The sequence below is a fragment of the Nicotiana attenuata genome, unplaced genomic scaffold, assembly GCF_001879085.1.
Source record: "Nicotiana attenuata strain UT unplaced genomic scaffold, NIATTr2, whole genome shotgun sequence".
In the NCBI taxonomy this organism is placed as follows: Eukaryota; Viridiplantae; Streptophyta; class Magnoliopsida; order Solanales; family Solanaceae; genus Nicotiana; species Nicotiana attenuata.
This window is the reverse complement of record NW_017670287.1, coordinates 935,783-954,735: the sequence shown is the minus strand read 5'-3', so window position 1 is coordinate 954,735 and position 18,953 is coordinate 935,783. Positions and strand designations below refer to the sequence as shown.

Here is an 18,953-nt window from a genome sequence, read left to right as displayed (position 1 = left end):
CCTTTAATTCATCATTAATTAGTTTAGCTATTATTAGCTCAAACAGTGACCAAATTAATTATCTGTCTGAAATTGAGCAAGTATTTTGTGAGAGGCAAACATTAGTGATTTCGTTTACTATGTAATGGAGCACACTGCACATGCAATTCACATATAACGGTTCAAATTTGGTTATCAAGTTTGGTCAATACAGAAATATATGCTTTTCCCCCTTTTATGATGAGGAGTTGGTCATGAAAATAGTATAACTTTGTCTTATGCACAAGCACTGATAAGTAATATCCACTTTAAGAGATTAAGTTCATTTTATTCATAGCAGTTTTGAATAGAAATGAGACCGCTAACACATATTTATGAAAATACATGCGCTTATACTCCTCTAGTTTGTGGTTCACACTATAAAAAAAAATAGGAATTGACGATGAACAAATTCTATAGTTAAATAAAAAAATTCATCATTAATCCGATTTAGCAACGAATTGGTAATAAATTATCAAAAAAATTATTAACTACGAGCAATTTTCGCAAGTGGGAGTCATTCCAAATTTTTTGAACAACCACTTCTAGGTGTTAACTTTGGAAGTGGAAGCCGCTCAAGGTAGACGAGACGAGGAGTTTCCCATTCGTTATTCGATACTTGCTTTGAAGCTCGATTAATTCAAATTCACGTGAAAATATCCTATTTTAAAAGGTAAATCGCTCCATTCTAAATAATGAAGTATTCATATTTTCTACCATATATAACCTTTGGTAGTGAGGAACTCAATTGTTTGGAATACATAAAACCCACATCTTTTATCACATTTGTATTATTAGGATTTTGATGTAAGGGTTATATCAATAAAAAGAAATTTAGGGATATGTTCAAAAGATGAATGATCAATTTCATTGATATTTGATTATGCAATAAACACAATTTTTGCAATAATTAAACGGATAACTGATATACCTTTTTCTTTCAAAATTTTCAAGGCAATATATAATCCTGATAGTTAATTTTTCTTTCGAGCATATATTGGAGGAGTATGTATTTGCATAGTCAAGTTAATATTAAAATCCATATAGGCATAAACTAATTGTTTTTACACTTTTTATAAATATCGCTACGCTATATATTTTTTATTTTAGTAATTAATAGGAGTACCACTTATATTATAAGTAGTATCGGAGTAGTAATAATTTTCTCTCTTCTGGGCACTGCGCCCAGTAAACCTCACAACATCCCAAAATGGCCGGAGACCTGTTTGAAGATTTGCCTCCTCCGGCAGCGCCACTAACTTCCGTCAATGGTTCCGCCGTCGCTCTTACTGAGGCTTCGGCACCACCACCACCACCGCAACCTCCACTTCCGCCTCCTGCTTTGAAGAGTGCCCTCAAACGTTCCAAACCACCTGCAGAATCACAGCCTGAAAGTAGGTCAATTTTCTGTTCTTACCCATAATAAGTTCGAAATTTCTAGGGTTTGTGTTCCAAGTATGATCAAATAGATAGGTGACTTGTTTAATTTTAAGTTCCTCTACTTCAATTCGGGTTGTTGTGGTGCTCCTTTTTCGAATTTTCCAATCCTTCAGGTCAATTTTGGTGACGGACAAAAAAATTGAAATTGGGAGCTAGAAAAGGCTGCAACCTTAATCCAATTGTTGCGTCCTGTTACTCTAGTGATACAAGCTGAAGCAAATTAGTCTATGTATGTAGGCTATATTAATTGAGAATATGTTTTAGGCTTTAGCACTACTACAGTAGGTAGCAGTGCTTTCTAGGAGTGGTTTAACCTTTCAGATATTTGTACCTTTAGGCTTTAGAAAATATACAGAACTCCTAATGCTGTTTATTTATATTTGCATCATTGGCCTGAGATGATAAATGGAGAAAGTGAGTATCCATATAGATCCAACTTGTTTGGGATTGAGGCATAGTAATAGTAATAGTAATAGTAATAGTAATAGTAATAGTAGTAGTAGTAGTTGTTGTGATTTAGTATTGCAAAGAAAGAGGCCATATATACTATTTTATGATTGAGGCGTACTTCATGGATTAATCTATCCACTTTTTGTGATACATATTCTAGCAATTCATGTTTTGAACATTTCTCTCGTTCATGGTCCTAGGCCTACAACTTGTTACTATTTGTTTGTTGTTGTTTGGTGAATATTTGAGCTGGGTAAAGTATTGAGTGGCTGTTGATGACTTGCAGCTTCTGCTCCTGAAAAACGATTGAGGTTTAAAACAATCACGGATGCCTCAGAGACGCAAGTTATTGAAGCCATGCAAAAAATAGCATCACATATAAAGAACATTCAAAAGTTTAGTAAAGCGTCAAAGCTTGCATTGCAGCTGATTCAGGCTGGCAGTGTAAAGCCTGCAACTAGTGACCATTTCTTTGCCATTCTTGAAGCTGCAATGTCATCACTTACCACCTGTAATGAGCCTTCTGTACGAGCAGATTATCACGAGTTGTTCACAGCTGTGCAAGATACAATTGAAGTAAGCAGTGCATCATTTGTTTACAAGCAGTTTTGTTTGATTCTTCCTATAGTGTAATTTATCTGATTGTAAATTTTTTCATATGCAGTGTCTTTCGAAGAAACAGCAAAATATGGTAACTACATGGACCATGAGGGCGGTGGTGGCTAATGACCTCTTCACCGATGACAGTTTCGTGGTATGCTTTCGTTTCATTTTACTTGCAACTTGCAAGCGCCTCTATTTCAGCTGAGTTCTATTTGGTTTTTTACTAAGAGTTTCATGCATTTTTATTCTGGAATTAGATCAATCACTTTAAAGGCACTCATTTTGTTAAGTATTATGAAGGCACTTTAATGAGAAGCTCTTCTTCACTTAGATTCCTTGCAATTTTATCTGATGTTGGGTTATAGACTGTGTGCCTACTATTTAGTTCAGTGAGGAGTTGTATGAAGCTTCTGGATTTTTCAAAATAGTAACACTTTCGCTCATGTAGGGAGTAAGGAGTCTGGAATTGCATGCTTGACTCAAAAGGAAATGGTTGTTGAAAGTCAAGAGAGTGTTAGGTTCTCCAACTACCAAACATGTACTTTTACAAAGTTACCATTCTCAAAAAAAAGAAGTTAATTTACAAAGAGAAAACAAGTGAGGTCTTGCAAACTATTTAGGTGAGAAAAGAAAGCTTCTAGTCTATCAACTGATAAAAAACAGTTTTTAGGTTATCAATCCGTATTAGGGAGCCCATATGAAAGATGAACCCATCGCAAGCTCATTCGACAGAGGCTCGGTGATGGCTGGAGAGTGACAGCGTCATGATAATCTTACTTGGCATAAATTGAACATGGAGATAGAAGTATTACTGCTACATTTTGTAACTGAAACAAAATGTAGCACGGGTAGCTAGGAGACTAGATAGAGTGTGATTTCACCTTATAGACACTTTTGCTTGGCTTGAATAGGCTGACTGCCAAATGAAATGAGCTCTACAATTTTGAGCTCGAGCTCGAGAACAACTGACACCCAGTTTAGCCAAGATCGAACAGCCTGTGATCCAGCTCAGCTTGGTCTTTGTCTGAAAGCTAGTCCCGTAAGATTTCTTTACCTCAGAATGAGCCAATGAGGGGCTGTGCTTTAATAACAAAATGCTAGGTTCGTAGGAGGCATTTGCGAGGTTCTGCTCGACCTTATAGTTGAACCTAAAGGTTTCTTGATTCAATCAAATTTCTGGCTTGAGGCAGAGCAGTTTTATGTATGTTTGTTGTAAAACGAGAAGGTTAGAACACCAAACAGAGTGCAAGTGACATTTGAATTGACTTTGCTAAAATATTACTGATCAACTGAACCTCTCATTTCACACCATTGAGCAAACTTTGTTGGCAAAGTCCGCAATTGCTTACAATTTTCAGATTTAAGAGTTGATGAAGAATTTTATGAGTTTATTGTATCATAGCAAGAGGGGCTTAGATGCCGGTGTCTAAAAGCAATCATAATTAGCATGTTTTCAGAAGCAAAAATGGATATATTGCATCTTACCCTTTTGGTTTTATTCTACATGCAAAATGAAAGATTAACAACCTATATGAAATCTGAAACTGCACCTTCTTCTCTTGGTCCTTTCCTCTATTTCCTTTGAGCTTATAATATATCTCTGCTGGGCAGTTGGCATGTCAAACAAGGGCTATTACTGTTTTCAATTATGTGGTTAAACTGCATATTATTTTCTTATGGTGAAAGCACCTACATGACATCTAGGTGCCTGGCAACTTCTATGAGAAACACTCTGAATCTCTAAGTAGGTACCTCTTGTTCGCAAACATGGATAACATCAACTAGCATGTAAAACATTTATTGCTCCAATCAAGATTGACCTGAACTGCAAAAATTCCATTGGAATTTTTATGCTGGTTTAGGTATAGACTTGAAGAAGAGGTATCTTTAAAGCCATTGCATGTTTTAGTGGAAGACGCAGAACTGGATGCAAGTTGGGCGTGGTCTGGTAATTTTTTCTACTGACTTATCTTTAAAAGCAAAAGGCAAAACAGAAAAACATTAACACTCTGAACTGCCAGGAGTTGAAATATCACATCCCTCAGGTCCAAATGAGACTAAGAATAGTTTCAACGATCCTTATTAGTGGACTTGTTGTGAGTTAATGCGATTTTAGTAGTTTTGACTGGTTAGCTTCCTTTATTCCACTTTATTTTATTTCGACGTCTTCTATTCCTGAATATTGCAATATCTTTGACTCCCCAAGACACTTCAATCATCTTATTGGATATTTAGACTTCTAACTACAATGATTTCAGGACTAGCTCAATTTTTGTATTGTTGATATTTGACCTATTTCAATAGCAGATCATAATTTATATACGGATAGCTTAGAAAATTTATCTCACCCACTATGATATTAACATGTTTGAATTAGTAATAATAATAATAATAATAATAATAATAATAATAAAAGAAAGCGGCATATTTGAAGCTAGTAGAGAGTATAGACGAAGGGCAGAAGAGTGCCAACAAGGAGAGGTACAAGAAGGCTAGGAGAGAGGCAAAGTTGGCGGTTACGGCAGCTAAGGCCGCGGCATTTAGTCGTTTATACGAAGAAATGAGGGTTAAAGGTGGGGACAAGAAATTGTATAGGCTAGCTAAGGTGAGGGAGCGGAAGGCCCGGGATCTGGACCAAGTGAGATGCATAAAAGACGAGGAGGGAAGAGTTCTATTGGAGGGGGCACAGATTAGGCGGAGATAGCAGGCGTACTTCCATAAACTCTTGAACGAGGAGGGAGATAGGGGCATCGCATTGGGGGAGTTGGAGTACTCGGAGTGGCAGCGAGATTTTAGGTACGGTAGGCGCATACGGGTGGGGGAGGTGGAAGAGGCTATGCGCAGTATGAGTAGGGGTAGAGCGACTGGGCCGGACGAGATCCCGGTGGAATTCTAGAAGAGTGTGGGCAAGGAGGGCGTGGAATGGCTTGCTAGGTTGTTTAGCGTTATTTTTAGGACGAAGAAGATGCCCGAAGAGTGGAGGCGGTGTACGATGATTCCGTTGTACAAGAACAAGGGGATGTCCAAAACTGCAACAACTATAGGGGTATCAAGTTGTTAAGCCATACGATGAAAGTGTGGGAGAGGGTGATTGAAGGGAGATTGAGGAGGTGTGTGTCCATTTCTGAGAACCAGTTCGGTTTCATGCCGGGACGGTCGACTACTGAGGCCATACACATTGTAAGGAGATTGGTAGAGCGGTATAGGGCAGTGAAGAAGGATTTGCATATGGTGTTCATTGACCTGGAGAAAGCCTATGACAAAGTACCGAGAGAAGTTCCATGGAGATGCTTGGAGACGGGTGGTGTGCCTGTAGCATATATTAGAGTGATCCAGGACATGTATGATGGGGCCAAGACACGGGTAAGGACAGCAGGAGGAGACTCTGACTACTTTTCGGTTGAGATGGGGTTGCATCAGGGATCAGCACTCAGCCCGTTTTTGTTTTCCCTGGCGATGGATTCTTTGACGCGTCACATCCAAGGGGAGGTGCCTTGGTGCTTGTTATTTGCGGACGACATAGTCCTGATTGATGAGACGCGAGGTGGCGTTAACGAAAGGCGGGAGGTCGGGAGACATACTCTAGAATCTAAGGGTTTCAAGTTGAGCAGGACCAAGACAGACTACTTGGAGTGCAAGTTCAGTGGTGTTACCCAGGAGGCGGGCGAGGATGTGAGACTCGATACGCAAGTCATTCCAAGAGGGAGAGTTTCAAATATCTGGGATCTATAATTAATGGGGAGATAGATGAGGATGTTACTCACCGTATTGGAGCAGGATGGACGAAGTGGAGGCTCGCTTCCGTTGTCTTGTGTGATAAGAATGTGCCGTTGGAACTTAAGGGTAAGTTCTACAAGGTAGTGGTCAGACCGACTTTGTTGTATGGGGTAGAGTGTTGGCCAGTCAAAAAGTCACATGTCCAGCATATGAAAGTAGCGGAAATGAGGATGTTGAGATGGATGTGTGGGCATACTAGATTGCATATGAAAGTAGCGGAAAGCCGCGTGTCTTGTTCTGTTACTACTTACCTTCGGTAATTCCGTAGTTTGCTAGCAGGACTTCGTCATATTCCCGTGTGTTGCCTTGGACTTATCTGTCTAAATATACTATCTTGATATTACTTGTTATCGGTACTATCTTGCTATTCTTTGTTGTCATCTCCGATTTAGTTTTCTAACTATTTGTCTTGCTATCACTTGCTATCAGGGCCTCATTCACCTTCTTTAGCCGAGGGTCATTCGGAAACAGTCTCCCTACCTTTCCAGGGTAGGGGTAAGGCTGCGTACATCCTACCCTCCCCAGACCCCACTTGGTGGGATTATACTAGGTAGTTGTTGTTGTTGTTGTAATAATAATAATAATAATAATAATAATAATAATAATAATAATAATAATAATGTGTTTGAATGCTCTATGCAAGAGCGATTCACTACTTAATTTGAGGAAGTTACTCAGATCGTAAAACATTCACTACCATATAGCATTTTTAGTCTTACAATTGTTCTGTAGAACTTACATTCATTCAAATTGTGGAATATAAGTTTTATACCACAACTATAAGACCGACAATGTTATATGGTAGTGAATGTTGGGCCGCTAAAATCCAACATATCCGCAAGATGAGTGTTGCTGAGATACGGATGCTAAGATGGATGTGTACAAGATTAGATAAGACTAATAATGACCGCATTCGCCAGAAGGTGCAAGTAGCATGCATTGAGGATAAAAGTAGAGAAGGTCGCTTGAGATGTTTTGGTCATGCGTCGACCTATAGATTGGTCCGTATGTCTAAAATCATGGTGAATGAAGGTGTTATGGGTAGACCTAAAATTGCATGGAAGGAAGTTGTCTCGAAAGATCTAAAGACTTAGCTAAAGATAGGCATAATGGAAGAAATAGATCCATATAGATGATATCTACTAGTTGGAATAAGTGTTAGTCTTCTCTAGTTAGAGAACTTCTAATATTATTATTATTATTATTATTACTATTATTTATTTATATTTAACTTATTTTTCACTTTTCTTGTTTGGTATGATGATGACATGAGTTAAGCTTAAATGAAGAAGTGATGATTCATATTGCCGGCTCCGACTTCTTTGGGATTGAGGCGTAGTAGTTGTTGCTGCTGTACTCGGACCTTATCAATTCTGTGCTGCTTATCTTCCCGTAGAAGTACTTTCATTATTCGTCACCAGCAGATATTACAAAGTAAAAGGCAAACAAGTATAGACCCCCGTCAATTCCTTTGAGTTTCGGTCTTGTGACCGTACTCCCCAGGCGGATTGATTATAGTGTTGGTAGTTGATGCTTTATTAGAGATCATGTGACAAAACTGTTTCTGCTGTTTGTGTGTTAAGTGCTGTCACGTGCGCATATAGATGGAGTGTTCTACTCTGGTCCTAGCTTCTCCTACATGAAGATCTAATATTCCAACTACTCTCTTAAGGACAACCTCAATTTCAATGACTACCCTCAGCCTTTGGGGATTCTTTTGACTATGTCATCCATATTGCTAATCTAAGGCAAGCAAATAGAGACAGGTTATTTTCATCTGGTCACATGACCAGCACATGTGCAAAATCCCTTTAGGTTTGATGGTCTGATGGTTCGAAGAGAAAAAATTCTCGCTTTTGGCCTACTTGAAGGATGTTTTTTGTCAAGAGTGATACTTAAGAACCAATATTTGAGGGGCATTGGTCAAATTTTGTTACTCTGCTATAAACAAGTCCTTAAATTTGTTTCCTCCAGTTATCCGTAATTCTGATAGTTTTTAATCTTCTGTTTTTTTCTCTGCTGTGTTGCACTCCAGTTTTCAAAAGCAACTGGGAGAATTAAAGAAGCAATTTCAAATCTTCCTGTTGCAACTGAAGATGATGATGTAGAAGAGGCTGCTTGTTTGGAAGAAACGACCGAAGCTGTGAATGAAGATGCCCCGACGGGCAATAAAGAAGAGAGTGATCCATTTGGACTTGATGCTTTGATTCCGAGCACATCAAAGAAAGACGACAAATCAAAGGGGAAGAGAGTGACCCTGGCTAAAGCAAGAAAAGGAGAAGAAGAAGAAGAAACCAAGAGATTCCTGAGATCACAGCGAGAAGCAATGATTTCCTGTTTAGAAATTGCCGCGAACCGTTACAGAACCCCATGGTCGAGTATATATGGACTATTAAAGCTTTGTTATGTCCTTCAGCTAATTAAAATGTCAAATACGCTATTATCTTACGATTTTTCATAGGTTGTTACTTTTATTTGTCAGGTGCCAAACAGCTATTGACATCTTAGTCAAGCATGCATTTGATAATATTTCAAGGTTCACCTCCCGACAGAGGGATGCTATTGGAAAACTTTGGGCTTCTGTCCGTGAACAGCAAGTTCGGAGGAAGCAAGGGAAATCTGTGTCTGGGAAACTTGATGTAAATGCTTTCGAGCGTCTCCAGGCAAAATATGCAACTGAGAAGATCAGCATCCGGCGTGCTGTTGGAGGCAGTGGGGATCGGAAGTGTCAACAGTGGCTTGGTTGATTTGATTTCTGTAGTAATGCAATCTAAAGCAAGGCACATCTGGTTGCAAAATTAGTCTTTGCTAGTTATGATTGTATTTTCTCTGAGAAAGAGGACTAACATTGGTGCAAGTACATGAATTCCATGGTGAGCAAAAGTGAAACACTACCAACCTTTTTTCCGTTCCCTTGTGTCTCAGTGAAATATTACACCGTTAGATGTTGAAAATACATTAACATTCCTATGACTGATGTCACTTCCATCGTCTCATTAGTCGTTACTGGGGTGGCAAAATGGTTAAAAGAAACAGTTAACCACCTATATTACCCACTAAAAAATGGGTTGGATAAAAAACTTTTTAAAAACAGATCATATTATCCATTTAGAAAATGGATAACCAATGGGTCTAACTTTTACATTTGTAAAGCCTCAAATTATGGGTTCCTCAAGTTAGCGAGACTAAGAATTCTTTCAAAAGTTATCATATGCAATAAGTTATGGATAATATGGTTACTCATATTATTCGCCGGTTAACCTATTTTTTAACCGTATTAAATATGGATGGGGTCGGATAATTTATCGGGTTTTTTTATTCCCCATTTTCGACCCAAATCATATCCGACTCGACTCCCGTTTGTCAATCCTAGTCGTTACTATTGGAATTGTATTCGGTCGTTGCATAGAACATGGCATGCTTTACCAATATGAGCAACTTCATATAGAAGGTGCTAGAGTTATTTTGAAGGTAAGAGAACCTAATTAAAAATTGAAAATAATAAGATTTCCTGTTTCGAAAAGAATAACACTATTGCCAGTTGTGGGGCTGAAACATATTTTAAACATTTTTAACTATAAAAAATGTGAATGTATTATAAATAAAATTGTATTTAACGTGAATGTCTATATTCTAGAGAGATTTTAGGTTTGTTATTTGGTGGCTAAGTCATATTTTCTCTATAAATAGAGGGGTTCTATTCTATTGTAATTGACTCCAAAATCAATAAGATTTCTCTCTCCCTACTTTTCTTTGCAATACTCTTCTTCTTCTTTTATTGTTTCATAACACGTTATCAGCAAGAGATTTTAACCAATTGAGTAGAAGCTTTAGGATTGAGCATAATGATTGTCAATTGTTCCATAACTTCCTTCATGATTAAATTTTGGATTTAAGGTAAGTATTTTACTTTTTTTTTTTTCTCTTTTAAATTCTTGAAATTCTATAATTTGATTTTATATACAAGCAAAGACAACAAAGTTTGATTATAACTCTAATGGAGTTTGTAAGAAATTATAACCTCCTGAAGTGGTAAAATTTCTATGCATTGGATTATCAAATTCATGTATGATTGTGGGCAAAGAAGTGGAAACTCGTCCCATTGAATTTGCTTCAGTCTCATTCCCTTAAGAGAATGTGGTAGCAATATGTAATAAGTCTGAAAGAAGACAAAATTATTACCGTAAATGTATCAATGAATGTGGACGTGGCAATAGACGAAATTATAATCGTCATCATTGTGGTAATGAGAATAATAAGAATTCTCAAAATAGTCTCACTCTGTGAAAGTAATGTTTGTCATCGATTTGACATGAGATTTTGTAAAGCACATATAGATGATTATGGTCCATTCATGATTTGAATGTGACAACATGTGATTTATGAATACATATTCATTCTTCAAAGAGTATGAACGTGCTAGTGGTAGTGAATATACCGCACTCACCTCTAGAAGGAGGTTTGAGATGATATAAGAAAATAATGTCATTATTATAGCATGAATGGTCATTGGTCACGTACCTATTGTACGGCAAAATATTTTGGCAATGTGATTATTAAAGGACAATAATAATGCAAGAAACATATCTTGCATATAATTTTGACCATGACCGTAATGGTATAACTTTCTCCTTGAAAGAGATATATGACCATATGGATGTTGATGAATATGTGGTAGTACAAAATTAACTGAGAGCTCTAGAAGAGCCAATTATCAGTATTTTGGAGAAATAAAATTGATTATCAATAAGATATTGTGTTGTAGTAAGCGTCAAAGAAACTTATTTAGTTTCTAAAGTATTCGCGAAATCGGTTAGTTATATTGAGACTATAAATAAAGGAAAGATTTAATATCTTCTATTACTACAACTTGTAGCAGGGTAATATGTATGTGAAAAATTACCCGCTTTATTCTCCAGTTTGTACTACACAAATAAAAGAATACCATAATAAAGTATTTGTTTATTGATATAAAAACCCATATCATAATAAACTTGAAGTTTATTGATAATTGCACACGTCATGGTGTAAACCTGAACATTATCAATATTGATAATTTATCCAGTTGGCATAACCAGTTTAGCCATATCAATTTAAGCATGATGTGCAAAAATAAAAGAGAATTCACATGGGTAAATATTAAAGAACTAGAAAGTTCTTTATGAATTCTCTTATGTTACATGTTCTCATTAATTAATATACCAACTAAAATTGGGATTGAATCCCATGAATGCTGGAAATTTCAAAGGTGAATATGGGTCCATTCATATGCCATGTATACCACATAAGATGCATCTATGAGATAGTTACATGTGCGATTATTATTGACCCGTAACATGGTATTTTGCGAGGTAACTTGCTCAATAATTTGATTTAGAGCATAGTTTCCAGATTTTTTATTCAAGATAGTCTATCTTGATAAGTTGGATTACATCACAGTTGGTTTAGCAAACGATTTATTGAGTGTCTCCACTTAATAGCTAAACAATTGCTTATGAGAACAAAGTTATCTATATCAGTTTGATATACGTTATATACCAAAGTATATTATTTTCTCCCCTCACAAGTGGGTCAGGAACCAAATAATTCCATCTTATTACTATTGATGTGTGGTGTATATTTTGATTAACACCATAACGTACAAAGGTGGATTTTTAAAGTTGAGTGCAAATTAGTTTTTCTAACATGAGGGGGAGACAGGATAAGCAGTTGAGAAAAAGTTACGTGGAATGAATTATCATTTCTACATCTAGATCCCCAAATAAGATAATATGAACTTGAAGTTCCTAAAAAGATAATTCATGTGCAATATATTGCAAAGCATGGCAGACGCATTTGCCGACCTAAAGAAAGTAACTATATTCTCACTGCAAATGCTCCTATTAGAATAAGTCCTAGAAGAACAAAGTCTATGGTACGCTTAAAGTGTATAGACAAATCAGTTTCAAATAAAACTTTTTGATAAAGAAGATGAGCAAATGATCATAATAATGAGGCAAGTGATCTAGAAGATCACATGACATAACACTTCATAAAATCTCATGAGAGATTCAGGTACCTGAATATATGAATGAAGAGATCTCTATGTTATGTCTTTATGAAAAATAAGGAGGCTGGAACTGATATAAAATGTTTGTCGACAACATCTATATATATATATATATATATATATATAGTTTTGGACCTGCAGTTCATATGAAAGACATGTAGTTTTGGACCTGCAGTTCAAACACTTGAAAGTATAAAGTCTATGATATGTGCAATCAGTTTTCGATATCTTATTTGTCTATCATGACATGAAAACTTGATATGCATCTAATTAAAATATATTATATGACTTATATGAAAATCCTTGAAGGATTTAAATCGCTTAAACCATATACAATTCTTAGTCCTGAAGTACCATATCCTAAGTGATATTTGCGCACATTTGTATCTTGCTATAACTATAAGCATGATAATGTGATAGCGAGAATTTTCAAGGTGCAACATATTCATTGGAGTTTATATGGGTGATTTATTCACCAAATCTCTGCCGACGTCAACCTTCAAGAAGCTAGTGCACAAGATTGGGATGCGAAGGCTTAAAGATGTGAATTGATGCTCTCATCATTGGGAGTTAATACGCGTTGTACTCTTTTTCCCTTATAAGGTTTTGTCCCACTGGATTTTCCTTGCAAGATTTTTAACGAGGCAACCAAAAGGCATATTGTTAGATATGTGTACTCTTTTTCCTTTTTTAGGATTTTTTTCCTATTGGGTTTTATTTTAGTTAAGGTTTTAATGAGGCACATTACTGTTGAATAGACATTCAAGGGGGAGTGTTATAAATAGAATTGTATTTAAGGTGAATGTTTATATTCTAGAGAGATTATAGGGTTTGTTACTTGGTGGCTAAGTTACTTTTCCCCTGTAAATAGAGGGGTTCTATTCTATTGTAACTGACTCCAAAATCAATAAGAATTCTCTCTCCATACTTTTCTTTGCAATACTCTTCTTCTTTTATTGTTTCATAACAGAATTCCAGTAATATTGAATAATCAATCTTCCTTTAAATCGTTTCATATTTTTGGGACGAATGTACTGAAAAGAAAACTTTTGGAGGGGGAGAGTGATAGATGAGAAGAAGTCTTGTACCAACGAAGAAAATATTTTGGGGGACTTGAAAAGCTGGCAAAGCAAAATGGCGTTTTACGCAATTGCAAACAAAAGATGGGGAAAAATGTGTGAAGATCTCAAACTACATGGGTATCCAATGCAAAAAATAAAACCCTAAACCCTAATCTCCAACCACATGCCTCTCTCTATAAATTTGCTAAAACCCTACTTACTTACAATTGTCTCCAAAATCTTCTTCTGCACCCAAAGGTATGTCACTTGTCTTCTCTTTTCACCAATTGGTTACTTTCAGCTTGTCTTTTTTTATTTTTTTTTTATTTTTTTTTGTAATCCCTATTTATGAGAAGAAGCACATATCGAAGGCTTCACAGTCAGAATTTTGAGAAACGCTGTGTGAGCTCAAAATTTGTGCTATATCGAAATTTCATATAACTAATCCATTTATTGGTGTCCTCTTGATCTGCATTTGTTGCAATTACTCAGGAGGGTTCGTTATGTGATTGACATTTTTGTTATACTTCATATGAAATATATTTTTTGAATCTGAATTTGTTTTCACCACACTGTATTATGTATTTAGAATTTTAAGGTAGTGGATATGGAGTAAGAATGCACTCATTACCCCTTTGTGATGGTTAATGCGAACTTAGTATAAGCATAAAAATATATATATTTTGATAAATTTGTATATATAGGCTGAGCTCAAAACCGTGAGTGTATATGCTTCCAGATAACTTTACCCCTGCTTTGGGTGTTATTTTCATTGTCCTCAAAGCAATGTTGTGTTATGATGTTCTTGTAGAAAATGCGGGGACTTCCACAGCTTAGGATGTTTTGTTGTTAAGACTTCCACAGCTTAGGATGTTTTGTTGTTATCCGTAGCACGAGTTGAGCATTGTTGTGACTGATATAAAAATGCTGTGAAAAAAATGAGCATGGGTGCTGTCTAGTTTATCATCCAGTCATGCTGAGTGGTAGAATTTGTATATCTGATGTCTTTCTCTTGGTAGAGATGCTATAAATTTGTACTCCTGTTTTTTGGTCAAGTATTTAAACATAGCTTCTATTTTAGATGATTATTTTACTTGCAGGTTTTCTTAAATATGATAGTGTGCTCTGGGTCTGTATACAGAAAAATATAGTAGTTAGGGGGGATTTAGGGGGGTAGACGGGGTTCACCTGGATCCCCTTTGCGGAAAATAACACTGTACCTATAAGACAAATTCCATTTTGTGCTTCTATACATTATATTTTGAATTCCCTTGCCATAACCCAAAAGCATAGCTCAGTGGTCATGGGGCTTTAAAACCTTTGTGAGGTTGCTGGTTTAATTCCTACAAGCCACAGTCCTTTTTAATTTTTTAACAACCCTTTTAGCGAAAATTCTTCCTTCGCCACTGATAGTAGTTGGAGGATATGCTGATTAAAGAAATTTTGATACGAGTACGTTTCTTGATTATATGCTCATTTTGGATAAGTTTGCAGAAAAGGTTGTCATTACGTTTTTTTTTTGTTCAGATAGTTTGTTCCTCTTTTTTTTTCCTTTTATCATTCTTTTTCCCTTTGTTTTGTTTTTTGTCATGGAAGGTTATTTGAGAATCTTCTGTTCTATCATACTAAATAGTCTTTTAGCGTGTATTAACTGGTGTATGCATGTTATCATTCAGGTTTAAAAGTAATTATGGCGAAAAATCCAAAGGTTTTCTTTGACATATTGATTGGCAAGGCCAAGGCTGGGAGAGTTGTGATGGAACTGTTTAAAGATAAGACTCCTAAAACTGCTGAAAATTTCCGTGCTCTCTGCACTGGTGAAAAAGGGATTGGGCAGTTAGGGAAGCCCTTACATTACAAAGGCTCGGTATTTCATCGTATCATTCCACACTTCATGTGCCAGGGTGGAGATTTCACCAAAGGAAATGGGACTGGAGGAGAATCGATATATGGTGCAAAATTTGCTGATGAGGACTTCAGTGTGATGCATACTACACCCGGCCTTCTTTCAATGGCAAATGCTGGACCAAACACCAATGGATCTCAGTTCTTTATCACCACAGTACCAACGCCTTGGCTTGATGGGAAACACGTTGTATTTGGCAAAGTTGTAGACGGCTATAGTGTTGTCAAGGAAATGGAAAATGTGGGTTCAGATAGTGGGAAAACATCATGCACTGTCTCCATTGAAGATTGTGGGGAGCTAAAGGAGAACTAAGTGAGGAGATAATGTAGTTTTTGAGCAACATATCATGGTACTGGAGTTTTACTCACCTAGGCTGTGTAAAGATCTTATATGCAGGTTTTTTTTGACGAGCTGCTATTATTTGTAGATGTTTGCAAAGTTATGTAGTTTCATTCAATAATCGGTGCAATGACATTGTATTTTGCTTCTTACCTTGGTCTAATTCCCTTCACTTGGGATTATACTCTAGATTATGTTCAATAAAATTGAAGGAGCCTTTCCTTGATTTCCCCATGTAATGGATTTTTTTTGTCTAAATTTTGGTGAGCAGAGCAGGGTTATTTTGGTTTCGGTAGGATACTTGAAACACCGTATGTATAATAACAGTGACGACAAATTCGCAGAGAGATCCTGGAAAAGAAAACGCCATATGTATAAAAGGAAAAATACATAAGTATCTCTTTGACCTATAGTCATATTTTCAACTTCACACTTAAAGTTTGGGGGGTCCTATTATCCCTTTAACTAAAGTGGAGTAAATATCCTCTTGAAAGATGACACGGCACAAAAAGTGTGTTCACTTTTTGGAGGCGTGTGACAGCATAAAATTGCCTTAAAAATGATGGTCTGGCAGAACTAGGGCTGCCAAGTGGGTTGGGCCCGGTCCTAAACGGGTCTAAGTGGGCCGGTCCTAAGTCGTCCCGGACTTCACGAGCTTTTTGTAGGAATCAGTCTGGGATCGGGACCACGAACTAATGGTCCCCGGCTAAGTGGGTTGATCCCGGGCCTATGTGGTCCCAACGGATAAACTTTCTATTGTTTTTTTAAATCTTATATAAGTTAGAAAAAAAAGATGGTAATAAAAATATCTAAGACAGTGCATTATAATTTTTATTATAGCATTAACAAAATATAGCAATATCTTTCTTAGTCTTTCTCCCCCCTATGGAATGAGCACAACAAGGTGCTAATACTAGCATTGAGAAGAAAAAGAAACTAATCAAGATGTGCCAAAATACAAGTTACATATTACTTTACATAGTATCTCTTTCAAACTTCATAAATCCATTAAGGTCCGAAGGAATTTCTGTTGGTGGTGGCGGAAAAAAAGCTTAGTCATCACCGCTTCCGGGCGAAGCAGAATCCTCTGCAAGTTCAACTAGCATTTCTTCGTAAGCTTCGTCTACCTCTGGTTGCGATTCAGCAAGTCCAAAAATTCTTCTTTCTGAACGGATCCAATCTCTGAAAAGTACTGATTTTTCCAAGCTCTCCCTCATAGACGCTCTATAATCACCGAGTTGAAGTCTTGCTTGACTGAAAGCGCTCTCCGATGCCACTGTTGAAGCTTGAATAGTTAAAATGTCTCGGGCCATACTTGAAAGAATCGGAAAGTGTTTTTCTTTGTCCTGCCACCATTCCAAAATATTAAATGAGCCGTCGGGATTCACTTCCTCAATTTCCTTGTGACAACTAAACTTCAAGCTCATTTAGTTGTGAAAAATCACTAGTACTAGAACTTTGAGAACCCCTGAACCCGGCCCAAGCACTAAGTGCTCTTACTCCCGCAGTTCTTTTAGATGATTGAGAATCAGAAGAAGAAGGAGTTGGAACATTTGGTCTAGCCTGATCTAATGCAACTTAATAAACATTATAAATAGTTTGAGCATTTATTTTAATTGAGGCTATTGCTTTCGAAAGTTTAGACAACTCCTCTTCTTCAAGTGCTAAACCATTATAAACAGTTTCATACCAAAATTGAGGACCTCCTAATTTTATAGTAGGATTTAACAAGGCAGCAACACCATAAATAGGGGGAATAGGAAAAAAATATTTTTTAAACTTTTTCTCATATAATCAATAGCTTGTTCATAAATTTCCCCACCCTCTGAAAAAATGAGTAAACAAATTTGCAAGTTCTGCAATATAAACTAAACGGCTAGAAGTAGTAGGATAATATTTTCCAGAAAATTCATTTGTAGCAACATGAAATTTTTCTAAAAAATCTACAAGCATTTTAACATTAGCCCAATCCGCATTTGTAAAGTGCTCATCATCATCACTTACATGAGCATTAAACGTTGAGTTTATGGGGTTTCTATATTCATATGCAACAACTAAACTTTCATACATGTAATTCCATCTACTTGGACAAGCTTTAGGAACCTTTCTTTCTCTTACGCCAAATTCATCGCATCTTTTAAAATATTTTCTAAGTCTACTTCTACGGTTTGAATAAAAAGGCCGGTTAGGAGCCATTTTAACCTTTTCAATTTTAATATTTAAAATTTTCAAACCATCACCCACAATTAAATGGTAAATATGACAAATACATCTAACATGAAAAATCTTACTAAATGCAGGACTTAGTGTAGTGGTACGCAAGGCTACAATATTTGTGTTACTAGTAGCATTATCCATTGAAACTGACATGATTTTATCAATAATGAAAAATATCTACAAATATCCGTAACTGGGCCAGCAATAAACTACTCTGTGTGACGTGAATTAATTATTCTATAAGCAATAATGCGCTTTTGTATTATCCACTCCTCATCAATCCAATGACTGGTAACAGTAAGGTAATCACAGTCATTACCACTTCTACCAATATCAGTTGTAATAGCAACACGACAATTTATATAAGTAAATAAATAGCGCAAATATTGTTCATATTCATTTTTATATTTATAAAATATCGCTCTTTACGGTTGTGCGAGGAAAACCTTTATAAGTAGGATTCCAAATTTTTTTAATATAATGCACAAAGTGAGGGTTAGAAGGAAAACTATAGGGTAAGCACATAAAAGTAACCATTTCTACCAATTCTTCCCGATCTTTTGAGTAAAAAAAGGCCAAACAATAGAATGTTTCTGACCGTTTGGGACATTGTCAGAAAAAGTAAAGGTAATAACAGGAGGGTCAGACGGGGCATCATTTGGATTATCATTAGTTGGGTTAACTTCAGGAGCAGGACTAGTGGGTGTATCGTCATCCGGGTGCGTTTCATCAAAATCTATTTGTTCATCATCATTTTCATCAATAGTTGGATTACCATAAAGAGCATTCATATATTCATGGTTTAATTGTTCACCAGCGCCAACATTATGCAAAAATTGACTCTCAGTAAATTGTAATAAAGTATTATCACTATCAAGAATAGCAGCAGGTGTAGGACGGGTATGTGGTTTGGGTCGGGGAGCCGGGGGAAGTGGAGGAGGAATAGATTGGCCAATAGATTCGCCACTCTTGGATTTTCCCTTATTTTTACCAAAAAGTTTTTTTTAAGGAAGCCATCGTAATTAATCAAATAATAGAAAATAAATAAAACAAACAAAACTATAATATTAAAAATTATGAGTTGGAACGAGTT

At 36.4% G+C, this 18,953-nt stretch overlaps 2 protein-coding genes across 3 annotated transcripts; both read left to right on the top strand.

The window, feature by feature from the left end:
- The first annotated feature begins 1,176 nt into the window (after positions 1-1,176).
- On the top strand, positions 1,177-9,244 carry LOC109237270. 2 transcript variants are annotated; one of them, XM_019403559.1, is made up of 5 exons: positions 1,177-1,412; positions 2,195-2,484; positions 2,573-2,662; positions 8,324-8,666; positions 8,771-9,244. In XM_019403559.1, exons 1-5 carry the CDS (start codon positions 1,229-1,231, stop codon positions 8,794-8,796), a joined length of 933 nt encoding a protein of 310 aa, XP_019259104.1. In that variant the 5' UTR covers positions 1,177-1,228; the 3' UTR covers positions 8,797-9,244. The 2 variants fall into 2 exon arrangements, with proteins under 2 accessions (XP_019259104.1, XP_019259103.1); XM_019403558.1 differs by having other exon boundaries at positions 1,178-1,412; positions 8,324-8,661.
- Positions 9,245-13,553: 4,309 nt separating this feature from the next.
- LOC109237268 (peptidyl-prolyl cis-trans isomerase CYP19-3-like) lies at positions 13,554-15,877 on the top strand. Its single transcript, XM_019403557.1, has 2 exons — positions 13,554-13,656; positions 15,075-15,877. The coding sequence occupies exon 2, from the start codon at positions 15,089-15,091 to the stop codon at positions 15,614-15,616; it is 528 nt and encodes a 175-aa protein (XP_019259102.1). The 5' UTR covers positions 13,554-13,656; positions 15,075-15,088; the 3' UTR covers positions 15,617-15,877.
- Positions 15,878-18,953: the final 3,076 nt, after the last annotated feature.

Bases quoted from the DNA above. Each gene is read 5' to 3' on its own strand.
- LOC109237270 (XM_019403558.1), top strand. From the start codon at position 1,229: ATGGCCGGAGACCTGTTTGAAGATTTGCCTCCTCCGGCAGCGCCACTA. The intron at 1,413-2,194 runs GTAGGTCAATTT...GATGACTTGCAG, and splicing joins TGCAGAATCACAGCCTGAAA to CTTCTGCTCCTGAAAAACGA. The intron at 2,663-8,323 runs GTATGCTTTCGT...GTTGCACTCCAG, and splicing joins TCACCGATGACAGTTTCGTG to TTTTCAAAAGCAACTGGGAG.
- LOC109237268 (XM_019403557.1), top strand. From the start codon at position 15,089: ATGGCGAAAAATCCAAAGGTTTTCTTTGACATATTGATTGGCAAGGCC.